The sequence below is a fragment of the Pseudophryne corroboree genome, chromosome 7 (genome assembly GCF_028390025.1).
Source record: "Pseudophryne corroboree isolate aPseCor3 chromosome 7, aPseCor3.hap2, whole genome shotgun sequence".
NCBI classification, from domain to species: domain Eukaryota; kingdom Metazoa; phylum Chordata; class Amphibia; order Anura; family Myobatrachidae; genus Pseudophryne; species Pseudophryne corroboree.
In genome coordinates, this window is record NC_086450.1 from 402,627,942 (window position 1) to 402,652,303 (window position 24,362).

The window sequence follows — 24,362 nt, forward strand, 5'->3', positions numbered from 1 at the left end:
CTCTCTCTGTCCCTCCTAAGGGCCTTGTGGGGGAACGGTCTTCAAAAAGGGCATTCCCTGTGTGTGTGGTGTCGGTACGCTTGTTTGGTGTAGACTGTTTGCAGTAAAGATTTTTTATTTCTCTGACGTCCTAGTGGATGCTGGGTACTCCGTAAGGACCATGGGGAATAGACGGGCTCCGCAGGAGACTGGGCACTCTAAAGAAAAGATTAGGTACTATCTGGTGTGCACTGGCTCCTCCCTCTATGCCCCTCCCCCAGACCTCAGTTAGAATCTGTGCCCGGCCAGAGCTGGGTGCTCCTAGTGGGCTCTCCTGAGCTTACTAGTAAAGAAAGTATTTATTAGGTTTTTTATTTTCAGTGAGCTTCTGCTGGCAACAGACTCACTGCTACGTGGGACTAAGGGGAGAGAAGCAAACCTACCTGCTTGCAGCTAGCTTGTGCTTATTAGGCTACTGGACACCATTAGCTCCAGAGGGTTCGAACACAGGCACCTGTCCTCGATCGTCCGTTCCCGGAGCCGTGCCGCCGTCCCCCTCGCAGAGCCAGAAGAACAGAAGCTGGAAGACGACGAAATCGGCGGCAGAAGACTCCTGTCTAAATTTAAGGTAGCGCACAGCACCGCAGCTGTGCGCCATTGCTCCCAGCACACTTACACACTCCGGTCACTGTAGGGTGCAGGGCACTGGGGGGCAGCAATTGAAGTACCTTTTGGCAATAAAAATACATATATACAGTCTGGCACTGTATATATGTAAAAAACCCCGCCATTTTTTTACACAGAAAGCGGGACAGAAGCCCGCCACTGAGGGGGCGGGGCCTTCTTCCTCAGCACACCAGCGCCATTTTCTCTTCACAGCTCCGCTGGAAGCAGCTCCCCAGGCTCTCCCCTGCAGTATCCAGGTACAAGAAGGGTAAAAAAGAGAGGGGGGGCACATAAATTTAGGCGCAAATAAAACCTATAAGGCAGCTATTGGGTAATCACTTATTATAAGTGAAAATCCCTGTGTTATATAGCGCTGTGGTGTGTGCTGGCATACTGTCTCTGTCTCCCCAAAGGACTTTGTGGGGTCCTGTCCTCAACTCAGTCTGAGCATTCCCTGTGTGTGTGCGGTGTGTCGGTACGGCTGTGTCGACATGTTGGATGAGGAGGGTTACGTGGAGGCGGAGCAAGGGCAGATAAGTGTGGTGTCGCCCCCGTCGGGGCCGACACCTGATTGGATGGATATGTGGAAGGTCTTAAACGACAATGTAAGCTCCTTACATAAAAGGTTTGATGACGCTGCAGCCTTGGGACAGCCGGGGTCTCAGCCCGCGCCTGCCCAGGCGACTCAGAAACCGTCAGGGGCTCATAAACGCCCTCTATCTCAGATGGTTGACACAGATGTCGACACGGAGTCCGACTCAAGTGTCGACGATGATGAGGCACATTTACAGTCTAAAATGACCAAGGCCATCCGATACATGATTATTGCAATGAAAGATGTATTACACATTTCTGAGATTAACCCTGTTAATACCAAGAGGGTTTATATGTTTGGGGAGAAAAAGCAGCCAGTGACTTTTCCCCCATCTGATGAATTAAATGAATTATGTGAAGAAGCGTGGAGTTCCCCTGATAAGAAACTAGTGATTTCGAAGAGGTTACTGATGGCGTACCCTTTCCCGCCAACGGACAGGTTACGTTGGGAAACATCCCCTAGGGTGGACAAGGCGCTGACACGCTTATCTATAAAGGTGGCCCTGCCGTCACAGGATACGGCCGCCCTAAAGGAGCCTGCGGATAGAAAGCAGGAAGCTATCCTGAAGTCAGTGTATACACACTCTGTTACTCTACTGAGACCTGCTATTGCTTCAGCCTGGATGTGTAGTGCTGTAGCAGCATGGACAGATACTCTGTCAGACGACATAGATTCCCTCGACAGGGATACTGTTTTGCTAACCCTGGGCCATATAAAAGACGTCTTATATATGCGGGATGCTCAGAGGGACATTTGCCTGCTGGGCTCTAGAATTAATGCTATGTCCATTTCTGCCAGGAGGGTCTTATGGACTCTGCAATGGACAGGAGATGCTGATTCTAAAAAACACATGGAGGTTTTGCCTTATAAGGGTGAGGAATTGTTTGGGAACGGTCTATCGGACCTCGTGTCCACAGCGACAGCTGGAAAGTCGATTTTCTTGCCTCAGGTTTCCTCACAGCCTAAGAAAGCACCGTATTATCAAATGCAGTCCTTTCGTTCTCAGAAAGGCAAGAGGGTCAGGGGCGCATCCTTTCTTGCCAGAGGCAGGGGTAGAGGTAAGAAGCTGCACCATGCAGCCAGTTCCCAGGAACAAAAGTCCTCCCCTGCTTCCACTAAGTCCACCGCATGACGTTGGGGCTCCACAGGCGGAGCCAGGTGCGGTGGGGACGCGTCTCCGAAACTTCAGCAACCAGTGGGTTCGCTCACAGGTGGATCTCTGGGCTGTACAAATTGTATCTCAGGGATACAAGCTGGAATTCGAAGCGACTCCCCCCCGCCGTTACCTCAAATCAGCCTTGCCAGCTTCCCCCATGGAAAGGGAGGTAGTACTGGCGGCAATTCACAAGCTGTACCTCCAGCAAGTGATTATCAGTGTCCCGCTCCTTCAACAGGGAAGGGGTTACTATTCCACAATGTTTGTGGTACCGAAACCGGACGGTTCGATGAGACCCATTCTGAGTTTAAAATCCTTGAACACTTATATAAAGAAATTCAAGTTCAAAATGGAATCGCTCAGAGCGGTTATTGCAAGCCTGGAAGAGGGGGATTTTATGGTGTCGCTGGACATCAAGGATGCTTACTTGCATGTCCCCATTTATCCACTTCACCAGGAGTACCTCAGGTTTGTGGTACAGGACTGTCATTACCAGTTCCAGACGTTGCCGTTTGGCCTGTCCACGGCACCGAGGATATTTACCAAGGTAATGGCCGAAATGATGATACTCCTTCGGAAGAAGGGAGTTATAGTTATCCCGTACTTGGACGATCTCCTCATAAAGGCGAGGTCCAGGGAGCAGTTGTTGATCAGCGTAGCACTCTCTCAGGAAGTGTTGCAACAGCACGGCTGGATTCTGAATGTTCCAAAGTCGCAGCTGATTCCTACGACGCGTCTGCTTTTCCTGGGCATGATTCTGGACACAGAACAGAAGAAGGTGTTTCTCCCGGTGGAGAAGGCCCAGGAATTAGCATCTCTGGTCAGGGACCTCCTGAAACCAAAACAGGTATCGGTGCATCACTGCACGCGAGTCCTGGGAAAGATGGTGGCTTCATACGAAGCCATTCCCTTCGGCAGGTTCCATGCAAGGATCTTTCAGTGGGATCTGTTGGACAAGTGGTCCGGATCGCATCTCCAGATGCATCGGCTGATCACCCTGTCCCCAAGGGCCAGGGTGTCTATTCTGTAGTGGCTGCAGAGTGCTCACCTTCTCGAGGGCCGCAGGTTCGGCATACAGTACTGGGTCCTGGTGACCACGGATGCAAGCCTCCGAGGATGGGGGGCAGTCACTCAGGGAAGAAACTTCCAAGGGCTGTGGTCAAGTCTGGAGACTTCTTTACACATAAATATATTGGAACTAAGGGCCATTTACAACGCCCTGAGTCAAGCAGAGCCCCTGCTTCGAAACCGGCCAGTGCTGATTCAGTCAGACAACATCACGGCGGTCGCCCATGTAAACCGCCAGGGCGGCACAAGAAGCAGGATGGCAATGGCGGAAGCCACCAAGATTCTTCGGTGGGCGGAGAATCACGTGCAAGCACTGTCAGCAGTGTTCATTCCGGGAGTGGACAACTGGGAAGCAGACTTCCTCAGCAGACACGACCTCCACCCGGGAGAGTGGGGACTTCATCAAGAAGTCTTCACACAGATTGCAAAGCGATGGGAACTGCCACAGGTGGACATGATGGCGTCCCGCCTCATCAAAAAGCTAGAAAGATATTGCGCCAGGTCACGGGACCCTCAGGCGATAGCTGTGGACGCCCTAGTGACACCGTGGGTGTACCAGTCGGTATATGTGTTTCCTCCTCTTCCTCTCATACCCAGGGTACTGAGAATAGTAAGAAAGAGAGGAATAAGAACAATACTCATTGTTCCGGATTGGCCAAGAAGGACTTGGTACCCGGAACTGCAAGAAATGCGCACAGAGGACCCATGGCCTCTGCCTCTCAGACAGGACCTGCTGCAACATGGGCCCTGTCTGTTCCAAGACTTACCGCGGCTGCGTTTGACGGCATGGCGGTTGAACGCCGGATCCTAGCGGAAAAAGGCATTCCGGATGAAGTTATTCCTACGCTGATAAAGGCTAGGAAGGACGTGACAGCAAAGCATTATCACCGTATATGGCGAAAATATGTTGCTTGGTGTGAGGCCAGGACGGCCCCTACAGAGGAATTCCAGCTGGGTTGATTCCTGCACTTCCTACAGTCAGGGGTGACTATGGGCCTAAAATTGGGGTCCATAAAGGTCCAGATTTCGGCCCTATCCATTTTCTTTCAAAAAGAACTGGCTTCACTGCCTGAGGTTCAGACGTTTGTTAAGGGAGTGCTGCATATTCAGCCCCCTTTTGTGCCACCAGTGGCACCCTGGGATCTTAACGTTGTGTTGGATTTCCTGAAATCCCACTGGTTTGAGCCACTTAAGACCGTGGAACTAAAGTATCTCGCGTGGAAAGTGGTCATGCTGTTGGCCTTAGCATCGGCTAGGCGTGTGTCGGAATTGGCGGCTTTGTCATGTAAAAGCCCATATCTGATCTTCCATATGGACAGGGCAGAATTGAGGACTCGTCCCCAATTTCTCCTAAAGGTGGTATCATCGTTTCATTTGAACCAACCTATTGTGGTGCCTGTGGCTACTCGGGACTTGGAGGACTCCAAGTTGCTGGACGTAGTCAGGGCTTTGCAAATATATCAAAGCAAACTATTGCTCGCTGGATCTGTAGCACGATTCAGCTGGCTCATTCTGCAACTGGATTGCCGCATCCAAAATCAGTAAAAGCCCATTCCACAAGGAAGGTGGGCTCTACTTGGGCGGCTGCCCGAGGGGTCTCTGCTTTACAGCTTTGCCGAGCGGCTACTTGGTCGGGTTCAAACACCTTTGCAAAGTTCTACAAGTTTGATACCCTGGCTGAGGAGGACCTTGTGTTTTCTCATTCGGTGCTGCAGAGTCATCCGCACTCTCCCGCCCGTTTGGGAGCTTTGTTATAATCCCCATGGTACTTATGGAGTTCCCAGCATCCACTAGGACGTCAGAGAAAATAAGAATTTACTCACCGGTAATTCTATTTCTCGTAGTCCGTAGTGGATGCTGGGCGCCCGTCCCAAGTGCGGACTTTCTGCAATACGTGTATATAGTTATTGCTTAAATAAGGGTTATTGTTATGAGCCATCCGTTGAGTGAGGCTCAGTTGTTCATACTGTTAACTGGGTAAGGTTATCACAAGTTGTACGGTGTGGCTGGTATGAGTCTTACCCTGGATTCCAAAAATCCTTTCTTTGTAATGTCCGCTCTTCCGGGCACAGTTTCCCTAACTGAGGTCTGGGGGAGGGGCATAGAGGGAGGAGCTAGTGCACACCAGATAGTACCTAATCTTTTCTTTAGAGTGCCCAGTCTCCTGTGGAGCCCGTCTATTCCCCATGGTCCTTACGGAGTTCCCAGCATCCACTACGGACTACGAGAAATAGAATTACCGGTAAGTAAATTCTTATTTTTTTTTTTTCTGTGTCTGCGTTATATGAAGCAGCAGGTAAAACTAGGGGCAGTACAATTCCATGAGTGTCAGCAGTTTGTGTAAACCCAGACTTATGGGCCCTACACACTTACCAATCCACCGCCGAGCTGCCCGATGGTGGATACGGCCGACTGGCAATCCGGCGGCGGGGGTGAGTGAAGTTTCTTCACTTCTCCCTCCCCCACCCCCCCTCATCACCCGGCTCCATAGCACTGCATTTAATGAACGAGAATGTTCAGATCGTGCATTTTATCTGCCAGTGTATAGGGCCCATTACATGACTGTACATTTGGGGGTTTTGTTTATTAGCTATGATCGTATTTTTAGTTATATAATGATCCCCACCTTTAGCAAGCTGGCTATTTCTGGATATAATTCAATGCCTTAGGAAGCCACCTCATACAGTAGATGCAGCAGGGCTACAGGGCTTATATAAAGGTGCTTCCTGGTATGAATGCAGATGAATGACACTCCTGTCTCAGAACAAATTGGATAAATGACCGTGCTGAATGATCTGTGAGGAAGACTTGACTGGACTAGCCTGTGTAGTAACATGAGAAGGGTCTTCTGTCGCGCTTAATCCTGTATGTTAGGTGTGGCTCTGGGGAAGTAGTACATATTACTGCAGATGCTGTTCTCCTGTACTAGGTTAATGTTACTGCACATCCCTTATGATAAGGCCTCGGCTTTGTCTTCCAAGCTGTCAGAAGCCTCCACATGTACTCACTGGTAAAGTCTATCCGTTCCCTGCATACAGAGCACATTAAATGGGGGGAATTCAATTGCTTTTCTCTGCAGCTGCCACTAAATGGCGCTGTGTGGAGCAATTCAATTGTTGCTCTGTTCAGGCTCAAATAGCTGGAGTGGGTTGGCGGGGAATCATTTCAACTCTCAGTCTTCTGAGGTGACAAGCTGGCTATGTGTGAAGTCGCCAGTTTAGCTGCCCAAACAGCACATTTTGTGTCGTGCCCATTAGTGTAGACTGGTTAGCTGCTTCTGCGGATAAACCCGGTCTATTTGGGTGCGTTGCAAACAGGGGGGAAAAAACCCATTTGGGGGAAAAAAACAATTGAGTCGCCCCCAATGTTGTTGTCTGACTTTAGGCTCCCGTGACAGAGGGATGCTGTATACTTGAAGCTGCCTCTCCTTGTGATTCTGCAAGACTGGCATGCTGTCAATTGTAGGTCAAGCAAAAAACAAGGATAACCACTGGTGGCCTGGGTTACTGTCGGCCACAGGCGCGCTGTGCTAAGAGGTCAGGTTTGGTATCCCTCAGTGTGTGGCTTCCCGGTGGTGAAGGGATGGCTGTGCCGCAGACAGCTGGGGATTGGAAGGGCTATCCGAAACTTGGTCTTGCGCCGCTAGGGAAGATGGACTTGTTCCCAGTGCATGTGTCATACACTGTGTGATTAGTCCCCTGCATGTGGAATGATGTATCTACAGTGTTATCTGTTTGGTATTGTGTATAATAATTCCCACTATCGGGTTGCTGTCAGGTTAAATAAGTGGAGTACGTTTTACCTGACACAATTTGCAGCATTACCGGAGTCATGCTTGCAGCTTGTTGGTGACTGACGGGGCAACCGGCAATGTGTGAGCGGTGAGTGGTGATGCAGTACATTTCTCATTGACATTGGTGTGTGCCATGTATGTCACAAACATTGCATCCTATTGCCTCCGGTGTATGGACATGTGGTTGGATGTAATGCAGGCAGGGAACTGACCAGATGTGCAGATATCATGGGAGCCATAAAGTGGGGACAGATCCATATACTGTCTGTAGATGGATTTCAGCCTGTGGAATGATAGAGGGAGAGAGGGGCAGGGTTATCTACCAATAGCCGAGCAGTAAGGTGCAATCCTAAAGATGTTTAACTCCTTAGGGGACTGAAACATAATGGTCTGCAAAAGTGTCTGTAGTTACTATGCTGCCCAGCTAGCACACCTCTGGGACTGGCTGAATGTGTCTGATTCCTCAACCTTGCACTGTCAGATGCTGGCGCAGGTCCTCCCGGGTCTGAATCTATTGCAGGTACTGCTTTGTGGGAACGTTAACTTGTCTAAAGTCCCTATAATCAAACAAGCAATTTTGTATTTGGAAGTCAACACATATTGTGATGCATGGTCAGGGATGGGATCCCAATTCCCCTTTTAAATAATGCATATGGGCTCCTGGAGCTCTCTACCTGCAAGTTAGAGAAACCTGGGGTCGATGGAGTATTCATACACTTGGGAATTTATATAATGGAGGCGTCTTCAAATCGTCTCAGGAGCTCCAGCTGGATTTCTCTGTGCCAAACTCTTTTCTACAGATATCTCCAACTGAGACATGCTATTAATGCACAATTTATTGAGGCTCCTCCAGTGTTTAGTGACTCTCCAGTTAAATGAATGCTGCAAGATAGAACAAACTGTCATTTGGTTTCCGGTATTTACTTAACCATTCAAATGGCACTATGATAGGCAGCACGGACGGTGTAATGGTTAGCATTACTGCCTCACAGCACTGAGGTCTTGGGTTCAATTCCCACCATGGCCCTAACTGTGTTGAGTTTGTATATTCTCCCCGTGCTTGCGTGGGTTTCCTCCGGGTGCTCTGGTTATCTCCCACACTCCAAAAATATACTGGTAGGTGAATTGGCTCCCAACAAAATTAACCCTAAATGTGTGTGTACATGTGGTAGGGAATATAGATTGTAAGCTCCACTGGGGTAGGGACTGATGTGAGTAGCCAAATATTCTCTATAAAGCGCTGCGGAATATGTGTGCGCTATATAAATAACTGGTAATAAAATAGTCTGCCCTTGCTTAGAATTAAATGAATCGGACTTAAGAAACCGCTTTAGGTATCCCGCGCTCCTCCAACTACAACAGTTAGGTATCAACAAATTCAATGTTTTATACTCCATAGGATCTAGATCACACCAGAATGGCTGTGCCGTATAGGGGATACTAATACCCTGATCTGTCCTAAATGTGCCCCCAAGGGAAGCTTCTGGCACTTGTTGTGGTCATGTTCCCAACTGGTTCTATTTTGGGATAGTATAATTAACCCTATAGTAAATACTGGTATTCTGAGGGATGCTTTCACACCCATGGCTTGTACATTATCGGCTATTGATGAAGAGGTACTTGATGCACCGAATAGGCGATATCTTATTAACGTGTGCACTTGCTAAGGTTTGTATTGCCAGGCTCTGACTAGCTAAAGAAACCCCGACCCCCTCAATCTTGGATCTCCTTGGTTAAAAAAAAAAAAAAAAAGTCTTGCATGAGAAATTTGTGTACCTAGCCAGAAAGGCAGAGAAAAAATACTTGTCTATCCAGGCTAAATGGCTAGATTCTCCTCACTCCGCTGGTTCATAACGTCTATCATTAGAGCTGGCTGTGGGGTGAAGTGGTAAGATATGTAGATATATATTTTTGCACGTAATGACTACCCCCACACCCCCCAATTGTCTTACGTGGCTGAAGTGTATCTACAGCCAGCCGCAGTCTGATTTCCAGTGATGAATATTGGAGTGTACACCTTTTGTAAAAGGAGTACTGAGTATTTTGTTTAATGAACGAGACCACGCAGACTGACAGTGTTATGTTTTATTGTTTTTGCTTTTCTTGTTTGTATTTTTTTTTATCTGTCAAATTGTTTAAAAAGTGTCTGTAGTTGCTTTGTTCAGGGGGCTTGTGACTTTCTGAATGATGGGAAAATGCAATATGTTATTGAATAGGAAGGAGCTCTTCCTGACTTGTGTTTATGGTCTGTTTCCATAGGTGGGAAGACGAGTGGTATATTCCAGGACCCAGGCCCAGTACATGCAGCTCCACGGCAGAACCCATCAGGAGGAAAGGGCAATAACATTTTTGGTGAAGGACAGATGCCAACGAGCCCCAAGGCACATCCAAATAAACCTAAGGTATCCCCTAATTACTGTATCATTTCCCTTCATTCTAAGGGTCCCTCTGTAATGGGTATTGTAGGAAACCCCCAATGTATGCCTAGAAATGGTATGTGGTTAAATTACTGGCTATACCGACGCTTGAATCCCGACAGCTGGGGAAATGTTGGCAGTTGGAATCCTGACCTAAGCCCGGTATTCCCACTTGGGTGGTGGTCCACGCAACCACCCAAGGGGAAATAGTCGCCATTGGGCTCAAAGCGTGGCGAGCCCGCCAGCTCTTCCGGGATTCTGGATGTCTGGTTCCTGGCATCTGTATCCTGACCGCTGGGATAACCTACTGATCCCCTAGAAACGAGTAGGAAAGTTGTAAGTATTGTGACTGCTATAAAAATGTGTGTAACTAATAGTGGACAGCCTTGCTTTCATTTTACAAATGAATGCGACCCAGGTTCTAGCACAGTTTTCAGAACCATATGCTGTGTCGAACACATTAATAAGGTCTGTCTTATAGAGAAAAACAGGGGGCTCAGGAGGATATACACAAAATTGTGTCCCGCTGTGAGGGGCGCGCTGAGCCACCAATGATTACCCACACTGGCCAACAGACCTAACTGGTTTTAACCCTCTGTTATGCACACTAATACCTCAGGCCAGTATAAAAATAAAAAAAAAGGGAAGCTGCGTGCCATTACGGGGGCGGGGCTTCACTATGAGCGGATCCAGCAGCTCACCAGCACCATTTTCCCTCTGCAGCTTACACTGACAGGAACCACAGCTCCTCCACAAAGACTCCGCGGCTCCTCAGCGGTACCAGGGGGTCTTAGAAGGGGGGGGGGGGGGGGGTGTTGTAGTGTACTAACCCCTATTAGTGTGGTGACCCAGCTGAGTTTTTTTGTTTTTGTTTTTTACTTGGCTACAAGGGCCCTGTGTGGCTGGCTCCATTTTCTGTGTCTCCCTGCGGGCTCTGTGTGGGTTAAACCTGTGTTTTCACCTTCTGTGTGTGTCCCTTCATGTTACCATGTCCAGGGACTGTTTCCTGCACAGCAGAGTGCCTGTCCTCTCCCGGAGACTCACTACCCTGTACTTAGGATAGTGCACATTCTTGTGCTAGTGGGGCTGAACCCCCATGGTTAGATTCCATTAAAGGGATGATATCCAGTATTTCTACTAAATTATCCCATACTGAGAAAGATGCGCAATTCTTAAGACAGTCTATGGATGGACCTGATGAATAGAGATTCAGTTTCCATATCAGTGTCTCAGGCTCCCACCATTTGCCCACAAAAGCGTACTCTGGCCCAGCTCATGCAGGCTGATACTGATGACGATACATCAGACCCAGAGGAGGGTGAGGTGGATGCGAGTGAGGGGGATGCTGTCCTGTCACAGGGAATACAGGCCCTGATAGCTTCTATCAGAAATGTCCTGTACATTCCTGACAGGGTGGCGGAGGTAGAGGAGAAATCTTATTTTAATGTAAAAAAAGAAATCCTCAGCAACTTTTCCTGCATCAAAGGAATTGAATGCCCTGTTTGAACAAACTTGGGCTAATCCTGACAAAAAGTTTCAGATCCTTAAAAGATTAATTACATCCTTTCCCTTTCCTCTGGAAGATATAAAGAAATGGGAAAACCCGTTGATTGTGGACCCATCGGTGTCTAGGTTGTCGCGTAAGATAGTCTTACCTATTCCTGGGGCCGCATCCTTAAAGGACACAGCTGACGGCAAGATTGAGACCACTCTCAAATCTTTATACACTGCTGCTGGGGTGGCCCAGAGACCCACTATTGCTTGTGCTTGGATCACGAAGGGCATTGCTAATTGACTGACTGATTAGATTCCTTACCCAGGGGGAAGATAATTTTACTCCTACAGCATATTCAAGACTCTGCTAACTTTATGGTGGAGGCCGTAAAGGAAATTGGCTTGCTCAACGCACGCACCACTGCCGTGCCAAAAAGACACGCGGTGGCGCTGTCTGCAATCTTTATTCCGGGAGTAAACAACTGGGAAGGGGACTTCCTCAGCAGACTCTTCCTCCACCCAGGAGAGTGGGGCCTTCACCCACAGGTGATCGAGTCCTTAACACGTCGGTGGGGAACTCCACTGATGGCCTCTTGTGTCAACAAGAAGCTAAAGCAGTATTGTTCCAGGCCGAGGGACCCACAAGCAGTGGTGGTGGACGCTCTGGTGACTCCATGGGTCTACCAGATGGTTTACGTGTTTCCACCTCTTCCTTTGAGCCAAAGAATAAAAAGGGAAAAGGTTCAACCAAATTATCATTTCTCTGGCTTGGCCAAGAAGGGCCTGGTACGCAGATCTACTGGAGATGCTCCTACAGGACCCGTAGCCTCTACCTCTTCGAGAGGATTTTCTGCAACAGGGGCCCTTCGTCTATTAAGACTTACCACTGCTACGTTAGACTGCATAGAAGTTGAGCGTCAGAATCTAGCCCGGAAAGGCATTCCGGACAAGGTTATTCCAACCTTAATCCAAGCCAGGAAAGGGGTAACGTCTAAACATTACCACTGTATTTGGGAAAAAATGTCTTGTGGTGTGAAAACAGGAAATTTCTAGCAGTGGAGGACGTTTTCTCCTTTTTCTACAATCAGGTGTGGATGTGGGCCTACGTTTGAGCTCCTTGAAAGTCGAGATTTCGGCCTTATCCATTTTCTTCCAGAAACAATTGGCTTCCCTCCCTGAAGTTCAGACGTTCTTGAAGGGTGTTCTGCACATCCAGCCGCCCTTTGTGCCTCCCACGGCACCTTGGGATCTTAACGTGGTGTTGCAGTTTCTACAATCGGAATGGTTTGCGCCTTTACAGAAGGTTGACAAAGTTTCTTACAGGGAAGACTGTTACACTGTTGGCCTTAGCTTCGGCAAGGCGTATGTCGAAACTGGGGGCGTTGTCTCAGAAAAGCCCCTATTTGATTTTTCATGAAGATAGCCCTGAACTCGGAACTCGTCAGCAATTTCTTCCTAAGGTGGTATCTGCGTTTCATATCAACCAACCTATTGTGGTTACGGTGCTTACTGACACCTCTGCTACCTCAAAGTCCTTGGATGTTGTGAGGGCTTTGAACATCTACGTGAAGCGGACAGCTCGTCACAGAAAATCTGACTCGCTGTTTGTTCTCTATGATCCCAAGAAAATTGGGTGTCCTACTTCAAAGCAGTCTATTGCTTGCTGGATCAGACTTACTATCCAGCAGGCTTATTCTATGGCAGAATTGCTGGTTCTTAAAGTACAGGCCCACTCTGCTAGGTAGGTGGGTTCTTCCTGGGCGGCTTCTTGGGGTGTCTTGGCTTTACAGCTCTGCCGAGCAGCTACTTGGTCGGGTACGAACACGTTTGCTAAGTTCTAAAAGTTCGATACTTTGGCCTCTGAGGACCTTCAGTTTGGTTCATCAGTTCTGCAGGAACCTCAGCACTCTCCCACCTGATTTGGGTGCTTTGGTACATCCCCATGGTACTAATGTGGACCCCAGTATCCTCTAGGACATAAGAGAAAATAGGATTTTAATTACCTACGGTAAATCGTTTTCTCCTAGTCCGTAGAGGTTACTGGGTGCCCGCCCAGTGCTTCGTTCTTCCTGCACTGTTACTTCGTTAAGTAATGTTTTTAGTTCAGCTGTTGCTGTTCCTGTTCAAGTTTGGTTAGCATGGCTTTCCTCTTGGTTGTGTGTGCTGGTTCGAATCTCACCACTGTTCTGTTACATCCTTCCTCAGGATATGTCAGTCTCCTTGGGCAGTTTCCAGACTGAGTCTGGTAGGAGGGGCATAGAGGGAGGAGCCAGTGCACACTATTGATTTCTTAAAGTGCCCAAGGCTCCTAGTAGACCCGTCTATACCCCATGGTACTAATGTGGACTCCAGTATCCTCTTCGGACTACGAGAAACTTATTTACCAGTAGGTAATTTAAAATCCTATTATGAGTAGTGAGTAGACCAAGTGCATTTTCCATCCATAGCCACATGCGTGACTGTTAGAACCTTTTGCACTTGTTGATTCTCTCCCTCCCCCCCTTCACTTACAAAATGTTGATTCCTTGTATTTTGCAGGATAACATCACTCTAAAAGAACCAGAAGTTACAAAAACAGCAACCCCAGGTAGGTACCACTTGCCTCTTGACTAGCACACATGTAAGTGTCATTGGGTTGTTTAGGGCATACAATCGCTCTGCTTTGTTCTGGGGGGCTGCACTGCTAAACATAAGAGGCGCTACAATGCTTGGACTTGTAGCACCACAAAGAAGAAAGAAAATGCAGGTGCACACTCAAAGTACTAAGAACACTGTTAATCAGAACAATAATAATTAAATGTAGTTTAACATGGAGTAAAATCGAGGTTTTTGCCAATAATATGGGCCCACCTACTGCAATCAGGTGGGTCCCCAACATGCCTAAGGTTAAGTCTCACGCGCTGGACTTAACTTAAAAATGTTAGGGACCCACCTGATCAAGTCACCTGGTCGTGGTAGATGAACCCATGTTTGGCCAAAATTATGCTAAGAACCTCAATTTCACTCCATGTTAAATTAGAGTTAATTATAATTGTTCTGATTAGCAGTGTTAGTACTTAGTGTGCATCTGCATTTTCTCTTTTCTGTATGCTTTGTCCTTTCCTTGTTAATGTAAGTTGGTGAGAATTTACATATTTATGTTGAAGACTTACAGGTCCTTTCTCCCATATTTTACATTTGCTGCAGTAATCGGCAGTGTGTTGCATGAGTAGAAGCTTAATAAAAGCATCATTGGTGAAACTTTCTCTCTATAGGGCACATATCCAGGGCCCTATAAGACCTGTAGCGTTATGTAATCAGACTGTGTGCTGTAATAGGTGAATATATATCCAGTCTATAATAGCTGGACCTGCTCAGAAAGAGCACACCAAGGGCACTATTTGAGGCAGCCATTTTATATGCTCCAGACCTGTAGATCTATTTTGTGAAGAAATCAGGCCCAGAACTCATTTTGTGAACTTTATCAGTATAGAGTATGGAGTAGTTATTCTTCCACATATGGTAACAATGACAGAAAAATGGGTGTACACTGACAAGAGTTGCGCAATAAAAACAGACTAAGCAGCCTTGTTACTGCATCGGGGGGGATAAACACACAAATCCCTATAAATTTGAAAAATGACAACAATGTGCAGCATGCAATGGCGCTGAGACCGTAAGATGTGGGGATATACTGAGTGAACCAAAGTGGTTTGGAATACAGTACATTTATTACAATAAAAATATATGGACATGCATGAACAATTAATGGGTTAAAAAATTAAAAACATTTGGACAAATAAAGTACATCATGAGTGCAGCTTGGACTGGGAGACAGTGTCTTTATCAAAAGTGCTCGTGCAATGAGATGGTAATGAATCTCTCACCATCTGTATAGCCCGGCACCACCGCATGGGGCAGTAATCAGCTTTTGGATCCTTTACCACGAAGTCACCGCTCCTTTGTCCAGTCCTCAATCCAGATACTAGTATCTGGATTGAGGACTGGACAAAGGAGCGGTGACTTCGTGGTAAAGGATCCAAAAGCTGATTACTGCCCCATGCGGTGGTGCCGGGCTATATCAGCGCCGGACCAGCATTGCTTTTCTTAAAGCTAGCCCACCGCGGGGCCAACAGATGGTGAGAGATTCATTACCATCTCATTGCACGAGCACTTTTGATAAAGACACTGTCTCCCAGTCCAAGCTGCACTCATGATGTACTTTATTTGTCCAAATGTTTTTAATTTTTTAACCCATTAATTGTTCATGCATGTCCATATATTTTTATTGTAATAAATGTACTGTATTCCAAACCACTTTGGTTCACTCAGTATATCCCCACATCTTACGGTCTCAGCGCCATTGCATGCTGCACATATGGTAACAATAACTTTTCCGTGTTACATAGCAGCTTCTTGAAAATTAGGTAAAAAAAAATAAATTACCATCTGTTGGTTATAAAACATTAATGTTTTCTGCTGTGACTCCCTGAATGTATCAAAACTATGTATTTGTGTCTAGCTGTATCATCTTATTGTGCTGTGTGTTTGGCAACGGCCTAGTGATGGTTCTTCCTATGCTCGAATAACAGCTAGGTTTTTTTTGTCAATGCTCTTGCAGTAAAAGTTGACCCGCCTGCTCCAAAACCGGAAGTAAAGACGCCCGTTGCCAAAGAGCGTGTTGTGGTGCCGGACCCGGCCCTCGCTGCACACGAGCCACACCTCGGACCGAGGCCACGGTCTCACAACAGAGTTCTGAACCCGCCAGGCGGCAAATCCAGCGTCACCTTCTATTAACTGCCGGGGTGTAACGGAGTTAACAGGATGACCCTACACATGTCGATCGCATTGTACCTCTATTAGATCACGAGAGGGCTTGAAGGGTCCATTAGCAGTCTAAAATACCAATTCCAAATGCAGACATACTTGCCACCAAATGAAAGCTCCTTCAAATTATACGGTAGTTTCTTTCAGCAATCCACACTGTAGCTCAGCGTTGTACTGTGGGACCCTTGTTATGGCTGCAAACAGGCGAAGATTACGCAACTGTTTGTTTTTTGTTGTTTTTTTCCATGACGCATAGTGTTATCCAGTCCTGTGGCGGTGTATTGTTTTAGGAGAATTACAGAAGCTTTCTGAATCCCCTCCCTCCTCTCCCTCCCCCTTCCTCCCCCCCCCCCCCCTCCTCCTCCCCCTCCCTCTCCCTTATTGTCAGTGATCTCTTACTGATACGTAGTGTGGACAGCCATTTTGTTGGCTCTGCATTAATACTCCTTGAGGATCTCCCAACAACACAAGCACTCAGTGACCACAGATATAAATCGAAGATCTCAAAGTTTCTGATGGCAAAACATGACTGGTTCTTAATTTTGCTAAATTATACCCAAGTGATGCCTGGGTGTTGGGGAATCTATGATGACTGACATTAAAGTGTACTTTGTGAAGGCAGCCATTTTGTGGGCTTGACCAATCTAAATGAGAATGCAGAAGTGTCTAGTAGTGGCAGTGACTGAGTTATCCTATAGCTCATGCCTCAGGGAACTCTCGCTGTCCCAGTGAATATTGGTTCAAACCACAAAATGGCCGCCTGCACTGTGTAGGTTTGAGGTAAATGGTTTTTGAGACTGTACAATGAATCATTCTTTGGTTAAAATATTGTCTTTTGAAAGGAAATCACAATCTTGTGTGCGATTCCAGATCTGAGCGCGTATCACCACTTGGCAGGAAACTGGAGCTTGGCCATTTGCACATGGTAATCATAGCGATTACTTTAAATGCCAATATTAAGGTGCCACTTTTGCTAGCAATTCTGTTTTTAGAAATTTGAAGCTGTGTCTGTCGGAGTTTGATGTTGTAGTAAATGTAGACATTGTGGGAGACTAGAATGTATATAGCCAGTTTTGGACTGGTCTGACACCTCACTTGTTCTCTGCACCAGTACAGGGAAATGCTGAAACACCTCCATGAGTAAATGTATGTTTTCTTGCAAGATAGTGCTATTTAAGGAGTCCTTATACAGTCTGATGGCGTCACAGTACAGCCAGTAAAGCTGCAATGGTGCTAGGATAGGGAGTCATGGGGGTTTTTTTTTTTTTTTTACTTTTTCCAGCAAAAATTATTTATTATAAAACCTATGCATATGCTCTTTAAAAATGATATCCCTTATTTAATTTCACTTTTAAAGGGGGATTTTTGTAAAATGACTTAAGCAAGCAGGATTGTTTGACTTCAGCACTTAAAGTATAACAACATTGTGGGGCAGTAGAGATTGTTACAAGGATGTGATTTGGCTGTTCGGATCAATGCCTCACATAATGTGGTTGTAGATGTTTCTAAAAAGAGCAAACATTGGTTCAGTTGTTACGCTGGAATTTCTATACCAATAATACAAACCAGCCCTTTCCAAGACATAACATACAGCACCACCTAGCTGTTGCAGCCGGTACACATCTGTTCAGTTTGAGGCCTTAGACTCCCTGGGCTGGTATAGGGTTTTATCTTTCTTTTCTATATACTGAATGTACAGGTCCTGCCGTTATGAGGTTTTGCAGCAGGCTTCATCTCTTTTTGCATTATCAAATCGATGCCATTTATACTGTTTCCTTAATGCATCTCTTAATAAACAATGTATTTTGTTAATGACTTTGGCTTGTGTAAAATGTCAAGTTTAAGAAATAAAAAGAAATGCAACATTTAATGGTTTTAAGTAACTTTATTTAGGGGGGGGAAAAACTTTCCTGTATAACATTACCTAAAATAACATAATAGGATCACATGCACTCCATTCATGGCAGTTTTCCAAGTGTCTGCCCTTTTCACTAGGCTCCTGCCTACCTCCTCCTGTCTCCGGAATTCTCTACAAAACTTCAAACAGGTTCTCAAGACCCACTTCTTCATCAAACCCAGTTGTCTTCTCCTAACCCTCTGTTCCATGCTCACTGTCTGACACATCTGTGTCACCCCTGTATGCTCATCTCCTTTGAGACTGTAAGCTATAAACAGCAGGGCCCTCTCTCTCGCTCTCCTCATGCTTTTCCTTCCCTTACTTATACTATTTTGTATTCCATACGCCCTACAATAGCACATAACTCTCTTGTTTCTGTCACCCTGATGCTTATTTTTGCATGTCGGCAGTAATGTTCATATACAATGTACTACATTGTCTGTAAGGCACTGTTTTCTTGTTTTGCCCGTTTGTTTATGTACTTTGTTTAGGCGCTGTGGCGCCATATAAATAAATGTTAATAATAAAGAATTAGGAAACTATGAAAATCCCACTGCAAAAAAACTTGTCTGGGGTATAGCCACTATGTTCTTATTTTGCAAACTGAATTTTGTATTTTTTTGTTTTTGGGTAGCACCATTAGATTTCATAATTACCCCCCATTGGTGTTATTGCTGAGGTATTCGTGAAACTCTGCTCCATGACTGAATGATTAATAACCCATTTTTCTTTATCATCCACTAGGGGTCACTGGAGTACTCTTGGGATATGGACGGGCGTAGCCGAACAAAGGCACTGAATATTCAAATTTAGGACTCTCCCCCCTCCATATCCCCAAGTACCTCAGTGTACTTTGCCAGTGTTTTTTCGGTGCTCACAGATGAACATCGGCTTGTGGGAATGAGCCCACATTTCAGAAGATTTTTTCTTTTTCTTTTTAATTTTTACACTTCCCACCCAGTTTCTGAAAAACATGGGTCCGGGATGGTGCCGCTGCAAGGCAGCGTATGGCGTGTCGGTCCTCACAAAGAGCACCCTCACAGCCACAGGCGCTATAAGGCAGCGCATGGCGTGTCGGTCCTCACAAAGAGCACCCTCACAGCCACAGGCAGCCACTGTCTCCTGCAAACTGAACGGAGCTTACAGGAAGAAGCTCCGTCACAGCCAGGATGAGACAGAGAGCTGAAAGGAAGCTGGAGGCTGAAACAGAGCTTGCAGAGAGAAGCCCAGTGACAGCCAACATGTGAAGCTGGAGGCTGAAACGGAGCTTGCAGAGAGAAGCCCCGTCACAGCCAGGAGAAAAGCCGTCACATGGAACAAGGTATGTTAGGGCGGTCAGCTCACGCTGCCGCCCTGCTGTGTGTAAAGTGTGCTGGAGCCGCCGCTGAAGCCGCCGCTGAGGGCCCACTGAACTACGCGCAGAGCGGCCGCACGTCACTCAGACGCCGGCCGCTCTCACAGCGCTGATTGCCCGGCACCACTACAGAGGCGCCGCCGAGACAGGGGAAGGGCTCCGTGTGATAACAAAGCCGCCCGCTCTGCCAGGAACACCGCACGCCGCTGATGCCGGACACAGGACTGTGTACTGTTGTAGGAAGGCGCTGCCCGCTCTTCCGGACGGTTCCCGGCTATATACAGCGCTCTCCTGCTCCCTGCACTCGATCCCCGGACGCTATATACAGCGCTCTCCTGCTCCCTGCACCCGATCCCCGTACGTTGCAGGTAACATGGGGATGCAGGGGGGGGGGGGGAGGGGAAGTAATGGCCATAGCAGCAGCAAAAGGCTGCATGGGTTACTAAATAGGCTGCTCAGCTACCTCACAAGCAGCGCAGCGTTGTAAACAGTGTCATGGGTTATAACACTGTAGACTATGTATATTATATATGTTTCAGCACATTTTTATATAGATGATATATAATGAAGCTTTTTGCTGGCATGATATCAGTATGACCTGTGATTATATGTTTAAGCACATTTGATATATATAATATATATATGAGGCTTTGGCTGGCAATAGGCTATCACTGGCATAGCCTATTGCAGGTTTAACCATATTTTCTGTTAAGGCTGTAAGATAATAGCACTGCAGGCAGTGTTCATATTAATGAAGGCTAACTAAATGCATGTATTTTACTGTATCCTACACCTGTGTTATCACTGTATAATAGGCTATTAAGCCTATAATAACTGTATAATAGGCTGTTCAGCCTATATTAACACTGCAGCAGGTAACCTGTACTGTGATTTTCTGTGAAAGCATGGCATGAGGGCCATTTTAATCATTGCTGTTTTTCCAGCTTATAATTCCAGAACATTCCGCCCATACACCTCTGCTCCACAAGGAGGCGCAGGGGTGTTAGTGGGAATTTTTAGTTCAGGATTATTCTAGAACATTCCTGCCCTACATCTTTAAGCCACCAGAAGGCGCAGGGGTGTTGGTAGGAATTTGGTTCGGGTTTCATGCCCATGTGAACTGCTTTTCACATAAAGAACATTTTAGTTTCCTAATAAATATGCTGTTCAGCAATAACATATATATATAGATATATATGCCATATAATAACTTTATTAAGTCGTGCAAGTGTCTGGTTGTTGCCTATTATGATGTCTGTCTACATAGCGGATAAGGCTCTAGTGCAGACTAAAATTGTTAACATTGGCAATTCAAATTAAAACAGCGGTAATCGGAGTCTCGGAATGACTCCGCCAGCGCTAACAAAAGACAGTCTTTCCGAAGGGCCAATTTTCCTTTGGGTACCAGAGTGTTTATTTCACTGGTCTTATAATTTAAGGCACGATTCTATGTCAAATCTCACACAGATAACTACGAGTGAGAAGGGTACATTAGTCCAGCACGCAGATAGTGCGGGGTTTTGGACAACCATACATAATCGTTTCCAAAAGGACGCGATCCGCCATTGGTATATGCGTTTCTGTCAAACATTATAAAAACCCCATTGGGTCACTAGAATCTATGTATGAAACCATGCCGATCACTGTTAAAAGAAGCTGCAGAGTATATCTGTAAAGCTTCTGCTAACGCCGGTTATTTTCATGGTCGCTAGTTAAGCGCGACAAGGCCAGAGCTTGTTTGCTCCTACATTTGATATACTGGTAACGGCATTTTATCCCTTTAGGATATTCAGCCATTAGCGCATACAGTATACTTGTAACGGCGTTTTATACCTTTATACGAAACAGTCACGCTTTGTAACGACATGACGTTACAGTCAGCAAGCCAGTGGTTTGATGACCTCTTTTACAATTGTGGAAGCGCGTCTTTTCATGTTACATTTGCGAGGTTTCAGGACTTCAACTCATATATGTCTCAGCTATTTACAGCTTAGAGTACAAAACTGCTTCTGTCGAACGGTTTGGCAGGTTGTCATTTAGTCTTTGCTGGGTTATAAACCAGGCAATAGTACGCCAACACAGTCAGAGTTACTTATTCTCCTCTGTTTGGGCAAAACCAAACAGCTCCGTTGCAATATCAATCAGCAAGTCATTTACTACAGTTAGAAAATGGATTTTCTGCAGTTAGTTTTTGCTTATTGGAGCCACAAAATTGTATAATTGCATTTGATCTTCACAATGCGTATTTACCCAGTCCGGTTTCTTCATCACCATTAACCATTTCATTTCTACCGTTGCTTATCGCTCCCGGTATTTACCAAAGTGATGTTGGGATGATAGCTCATCTCACATAAAAACTATGTATCAACAAAGTTCCTCTAGCTTGCGCTACTAAGGTATACTGCGGTAGCAGATCAAGTTCGAAAACAATCGCATCTAAGTCTGTCTAAACGATGTCAATTCCTAGGTAACATTATGAATACGGTAAATCAAATACTTTTACCTACTACACCAGCAAGAACAAAAGTACACGCACACTAGCGGTACATTGGTGTATTCATCTATTAAGAATAAAGATGTGTTTTCAATTTAGTTCGCCACCCTTCACTCGCGTACCCACAGAGGGACAAGGGTGCATATACTCTGGACGACAGTCACAGAGAGTCAGGATTTGTAGTTAAAATCAACGCAAAGGTTCTAAAACACGACAGATTGCTGTCGATAAATGTCCTAGAACTCTGTGCATTTTACAATGCAATAAATGATTCACTTTCAGTCTGACCAGGGATAGACTCTGGTTTCTCTTCAGAACGAATAAATCTTTCGCTTTTTACTAAAGATTTTCGTGGAGAGAAACGACCGTGAGTTTCATGTAATTTTGTTTTTTCATGCCTGGCTCACGCTGGCCTTAAGCAGTCAAACGAAGCAACGGCAGTTGCATACACAACAACCAGTGAGAACCAAGAAGCCGCATGGCAATGCGGCAGGTAACTCAAATCTTCAATGGCTCAGAACGCCATTATGTGAAAATGTCAAGAGATCAATCCGTGAGTGGACATCTGTTAGACAGATGATCTCACCCGTCAGCATTTGGATCTTCAAAACTGGACATTAAATCCAGAGGTGTTTCATATCTGAGTCCACAGAAGGAGGTTACCCTCAAGTATACATGATGGCATCTCGCCACAATTACAAAAGCTCAGTATGTGTACAAAACAGATCACAAGGGCAGTGGCGGTGAAGTCTCTCACATTCATGGGGTCATTCAGCATCGTGTATCTGGCTCCGCCATTTTCCGTTTCTCTCTCCGTTGCCAAAACGGATCAGAAGACAGTTCGTCACAGTCATACTGGTGGTATCTCATGGATTTCGTAGAAGTTTGCTTCTCGAATTTTCAAGGAATACTTGCACACGATCTTGGCCCGCTCATAATACGTCCAACCTGTTACATCAGGGAACGTTCTTTTACCCATACTTATCTATATACTTATTATCTATGTACCGCAGCTGCGGTTGACGGGGTGAGGGTTCAGACCGCCCTCTTAAAAAATAGAGCATTACAGTATCGGTTATACCAACCATGTTACGAAATAGTAAGCCGCTTAAGGCAGCTCATTATTAAAAAAATTTAGTGTGTTTACATAGGTTGTAAACCTCGGAAGTTTCCAACATCATACTTCAAGTTACCCGTATTCTGTTAAACAGGGTGGGATGGAAAACTGCGTTCATCTGCACTAAGTGTGCAGGTATCTGTGTGGTAAACGTATTTTCAAAGACGTTTGCCTCTATTTGCGTCGGTAAACATCTTTCTACAAGGTGTCACCAAAGTTCAGACTCTATTTATCCCACCTACAGCGCCAGGCGATTTGAGGTTGGGTTCAGATTTATTACAGTTTTCATATTTTGGAACCCTTTCAACAAATGGGAATTAAGTTTCATATTTTTTGAACCCTTACAACAAATGAGAATTAAGTTTCTCACTTTGGAAAACATTTTTCTTCTAGCCTTGTCGTCGGCAAGGGTGCTTCGGCAAGGGTTTTGTTTTCATATTTGGGTGCCTTGTATTCCAAACCACCGTATTTGAGTTTCTCATGACAAAGCAGATCTTCGGACGAAATCCGCTTTCGTATTCTTCACATCAATATACCAATAGTGGTTCCTGTGGGGACAGCACATTCTAGAATTCTGAATGTGGTACACGCATTACGCGTTTATATATGTACCGAACGTCTACAGTACGTGATATGAATACGGTGTTTGTTCTATATGATACTGCGAACTGGGGTTAGCCAGTTTCTCAGCAGACATTATCCAGTTGGATAATAATGACTACAAGTCAGGCTTACTTTAAGGCTAAGTTACAATCGCCTACGTCAGTAATAGTTCATCCCACAGGTTCTGTGGGAATGTCAGACCCAGCGGGTCGTGGAGCGTCTACGACGCGGCTACATAGCCTTCAGTGCACCACGTTTGTGCACTTTTACACGTTATGAATGGTGGCGCCGTCAGCATCTAGCTTTGGCTGCCTACTGTTACAAGTATCAAACAGCTCTCCCGCCCACGAGGGAAGCTTTGGTACGTCCCAAGAGTACTCCAGTGACCCCTAGTGGATGATAAAGAAAATAGGATTTTGGTACTTACCAGGTAAATCCTTTTCTTTGAATCCATAGGGGGCACTGGACGCCCACCCAGAGCAGTTTTACCTGGGTTGTTTTAAGCTCAAGGGAGCTTAGGGTAACAAGTTTACTTCATTGATATTAAGCTCAGAGGAGCTTATAATAACACATTTTCACCGATTGGTTCAAATTATAAAGTTCTATCGGTTATGGGGTCAACTGTTTAGTTGACAGTAAGGTTATGGGTCAACATTGTTGTTGTCCGTTATGTTATGGTTATGGTGTCAACTGTGTAGTTGACAATAAGGTTATAGGTCAACTTTGTTGTTGTCCGTTATGTTATAGGTATTCTCCATTGTCAACCTCTCTATATCCTGTTCGCTCAGTAAAAAACACTGGCAAAGTACACTGAGGTACTTGGGGATATGGAGGGGGGGAGAGTCCTAAATTTGAATATTCAGTGCCTTTGTTCGGCTACGCCCGTCCATATCCCAAGAGTACTCCAGTGCCCCCTATGGATT

At 45.9% G+C, this 24,362-nt stretch overlaps 1 protein-coding gene and 1 non-coding gene across 2 annotated transcripts in view; both read left to right on the forward strand.

Moving 5' to 3' along the window:
* JPT2 (Jupiter microtubule associated homolog 2) overlaps window positions 1–17,844 on the forward strand; it is a 117,580-nt gene extending 99,736 nt beyond the window's left edge. The window contains exons 3-5 of the mRNA XM_063934636.1: window positions 9,517–9,659; window positions 13,707–13,755; window positions 15,769–17,844. Coding sequence (XP_063790706.1) covers window positions 9,517–9,659; window positions 13,707–13,755; window positions 15,769–15,944 — 368 coding nt within the window. The 3' untranslated portion in view covers window positions 15,945–17,844. The remainder of the gene's footprint in view (window positions 1–9,516; window positions 9,660–13,706; window positions 13,756–15,768) is intronic.
* A 4,170-nt stretch (window positions 17,845–22,014) lies between these two features.
* LOC134946889 (U5 spliceosomal RNA) lies at window positions 22,015–22,134 on the forward strand. Its single transcript, XR_010182462.1, has one exon. It is a non-coding gene; the product is annotated as a U5 spliceosomal RNA (small nuclear RNA).
* The last annotated feature ends 2,228 nt before the right edge of the window (window positions 22,135–24,362 follow it).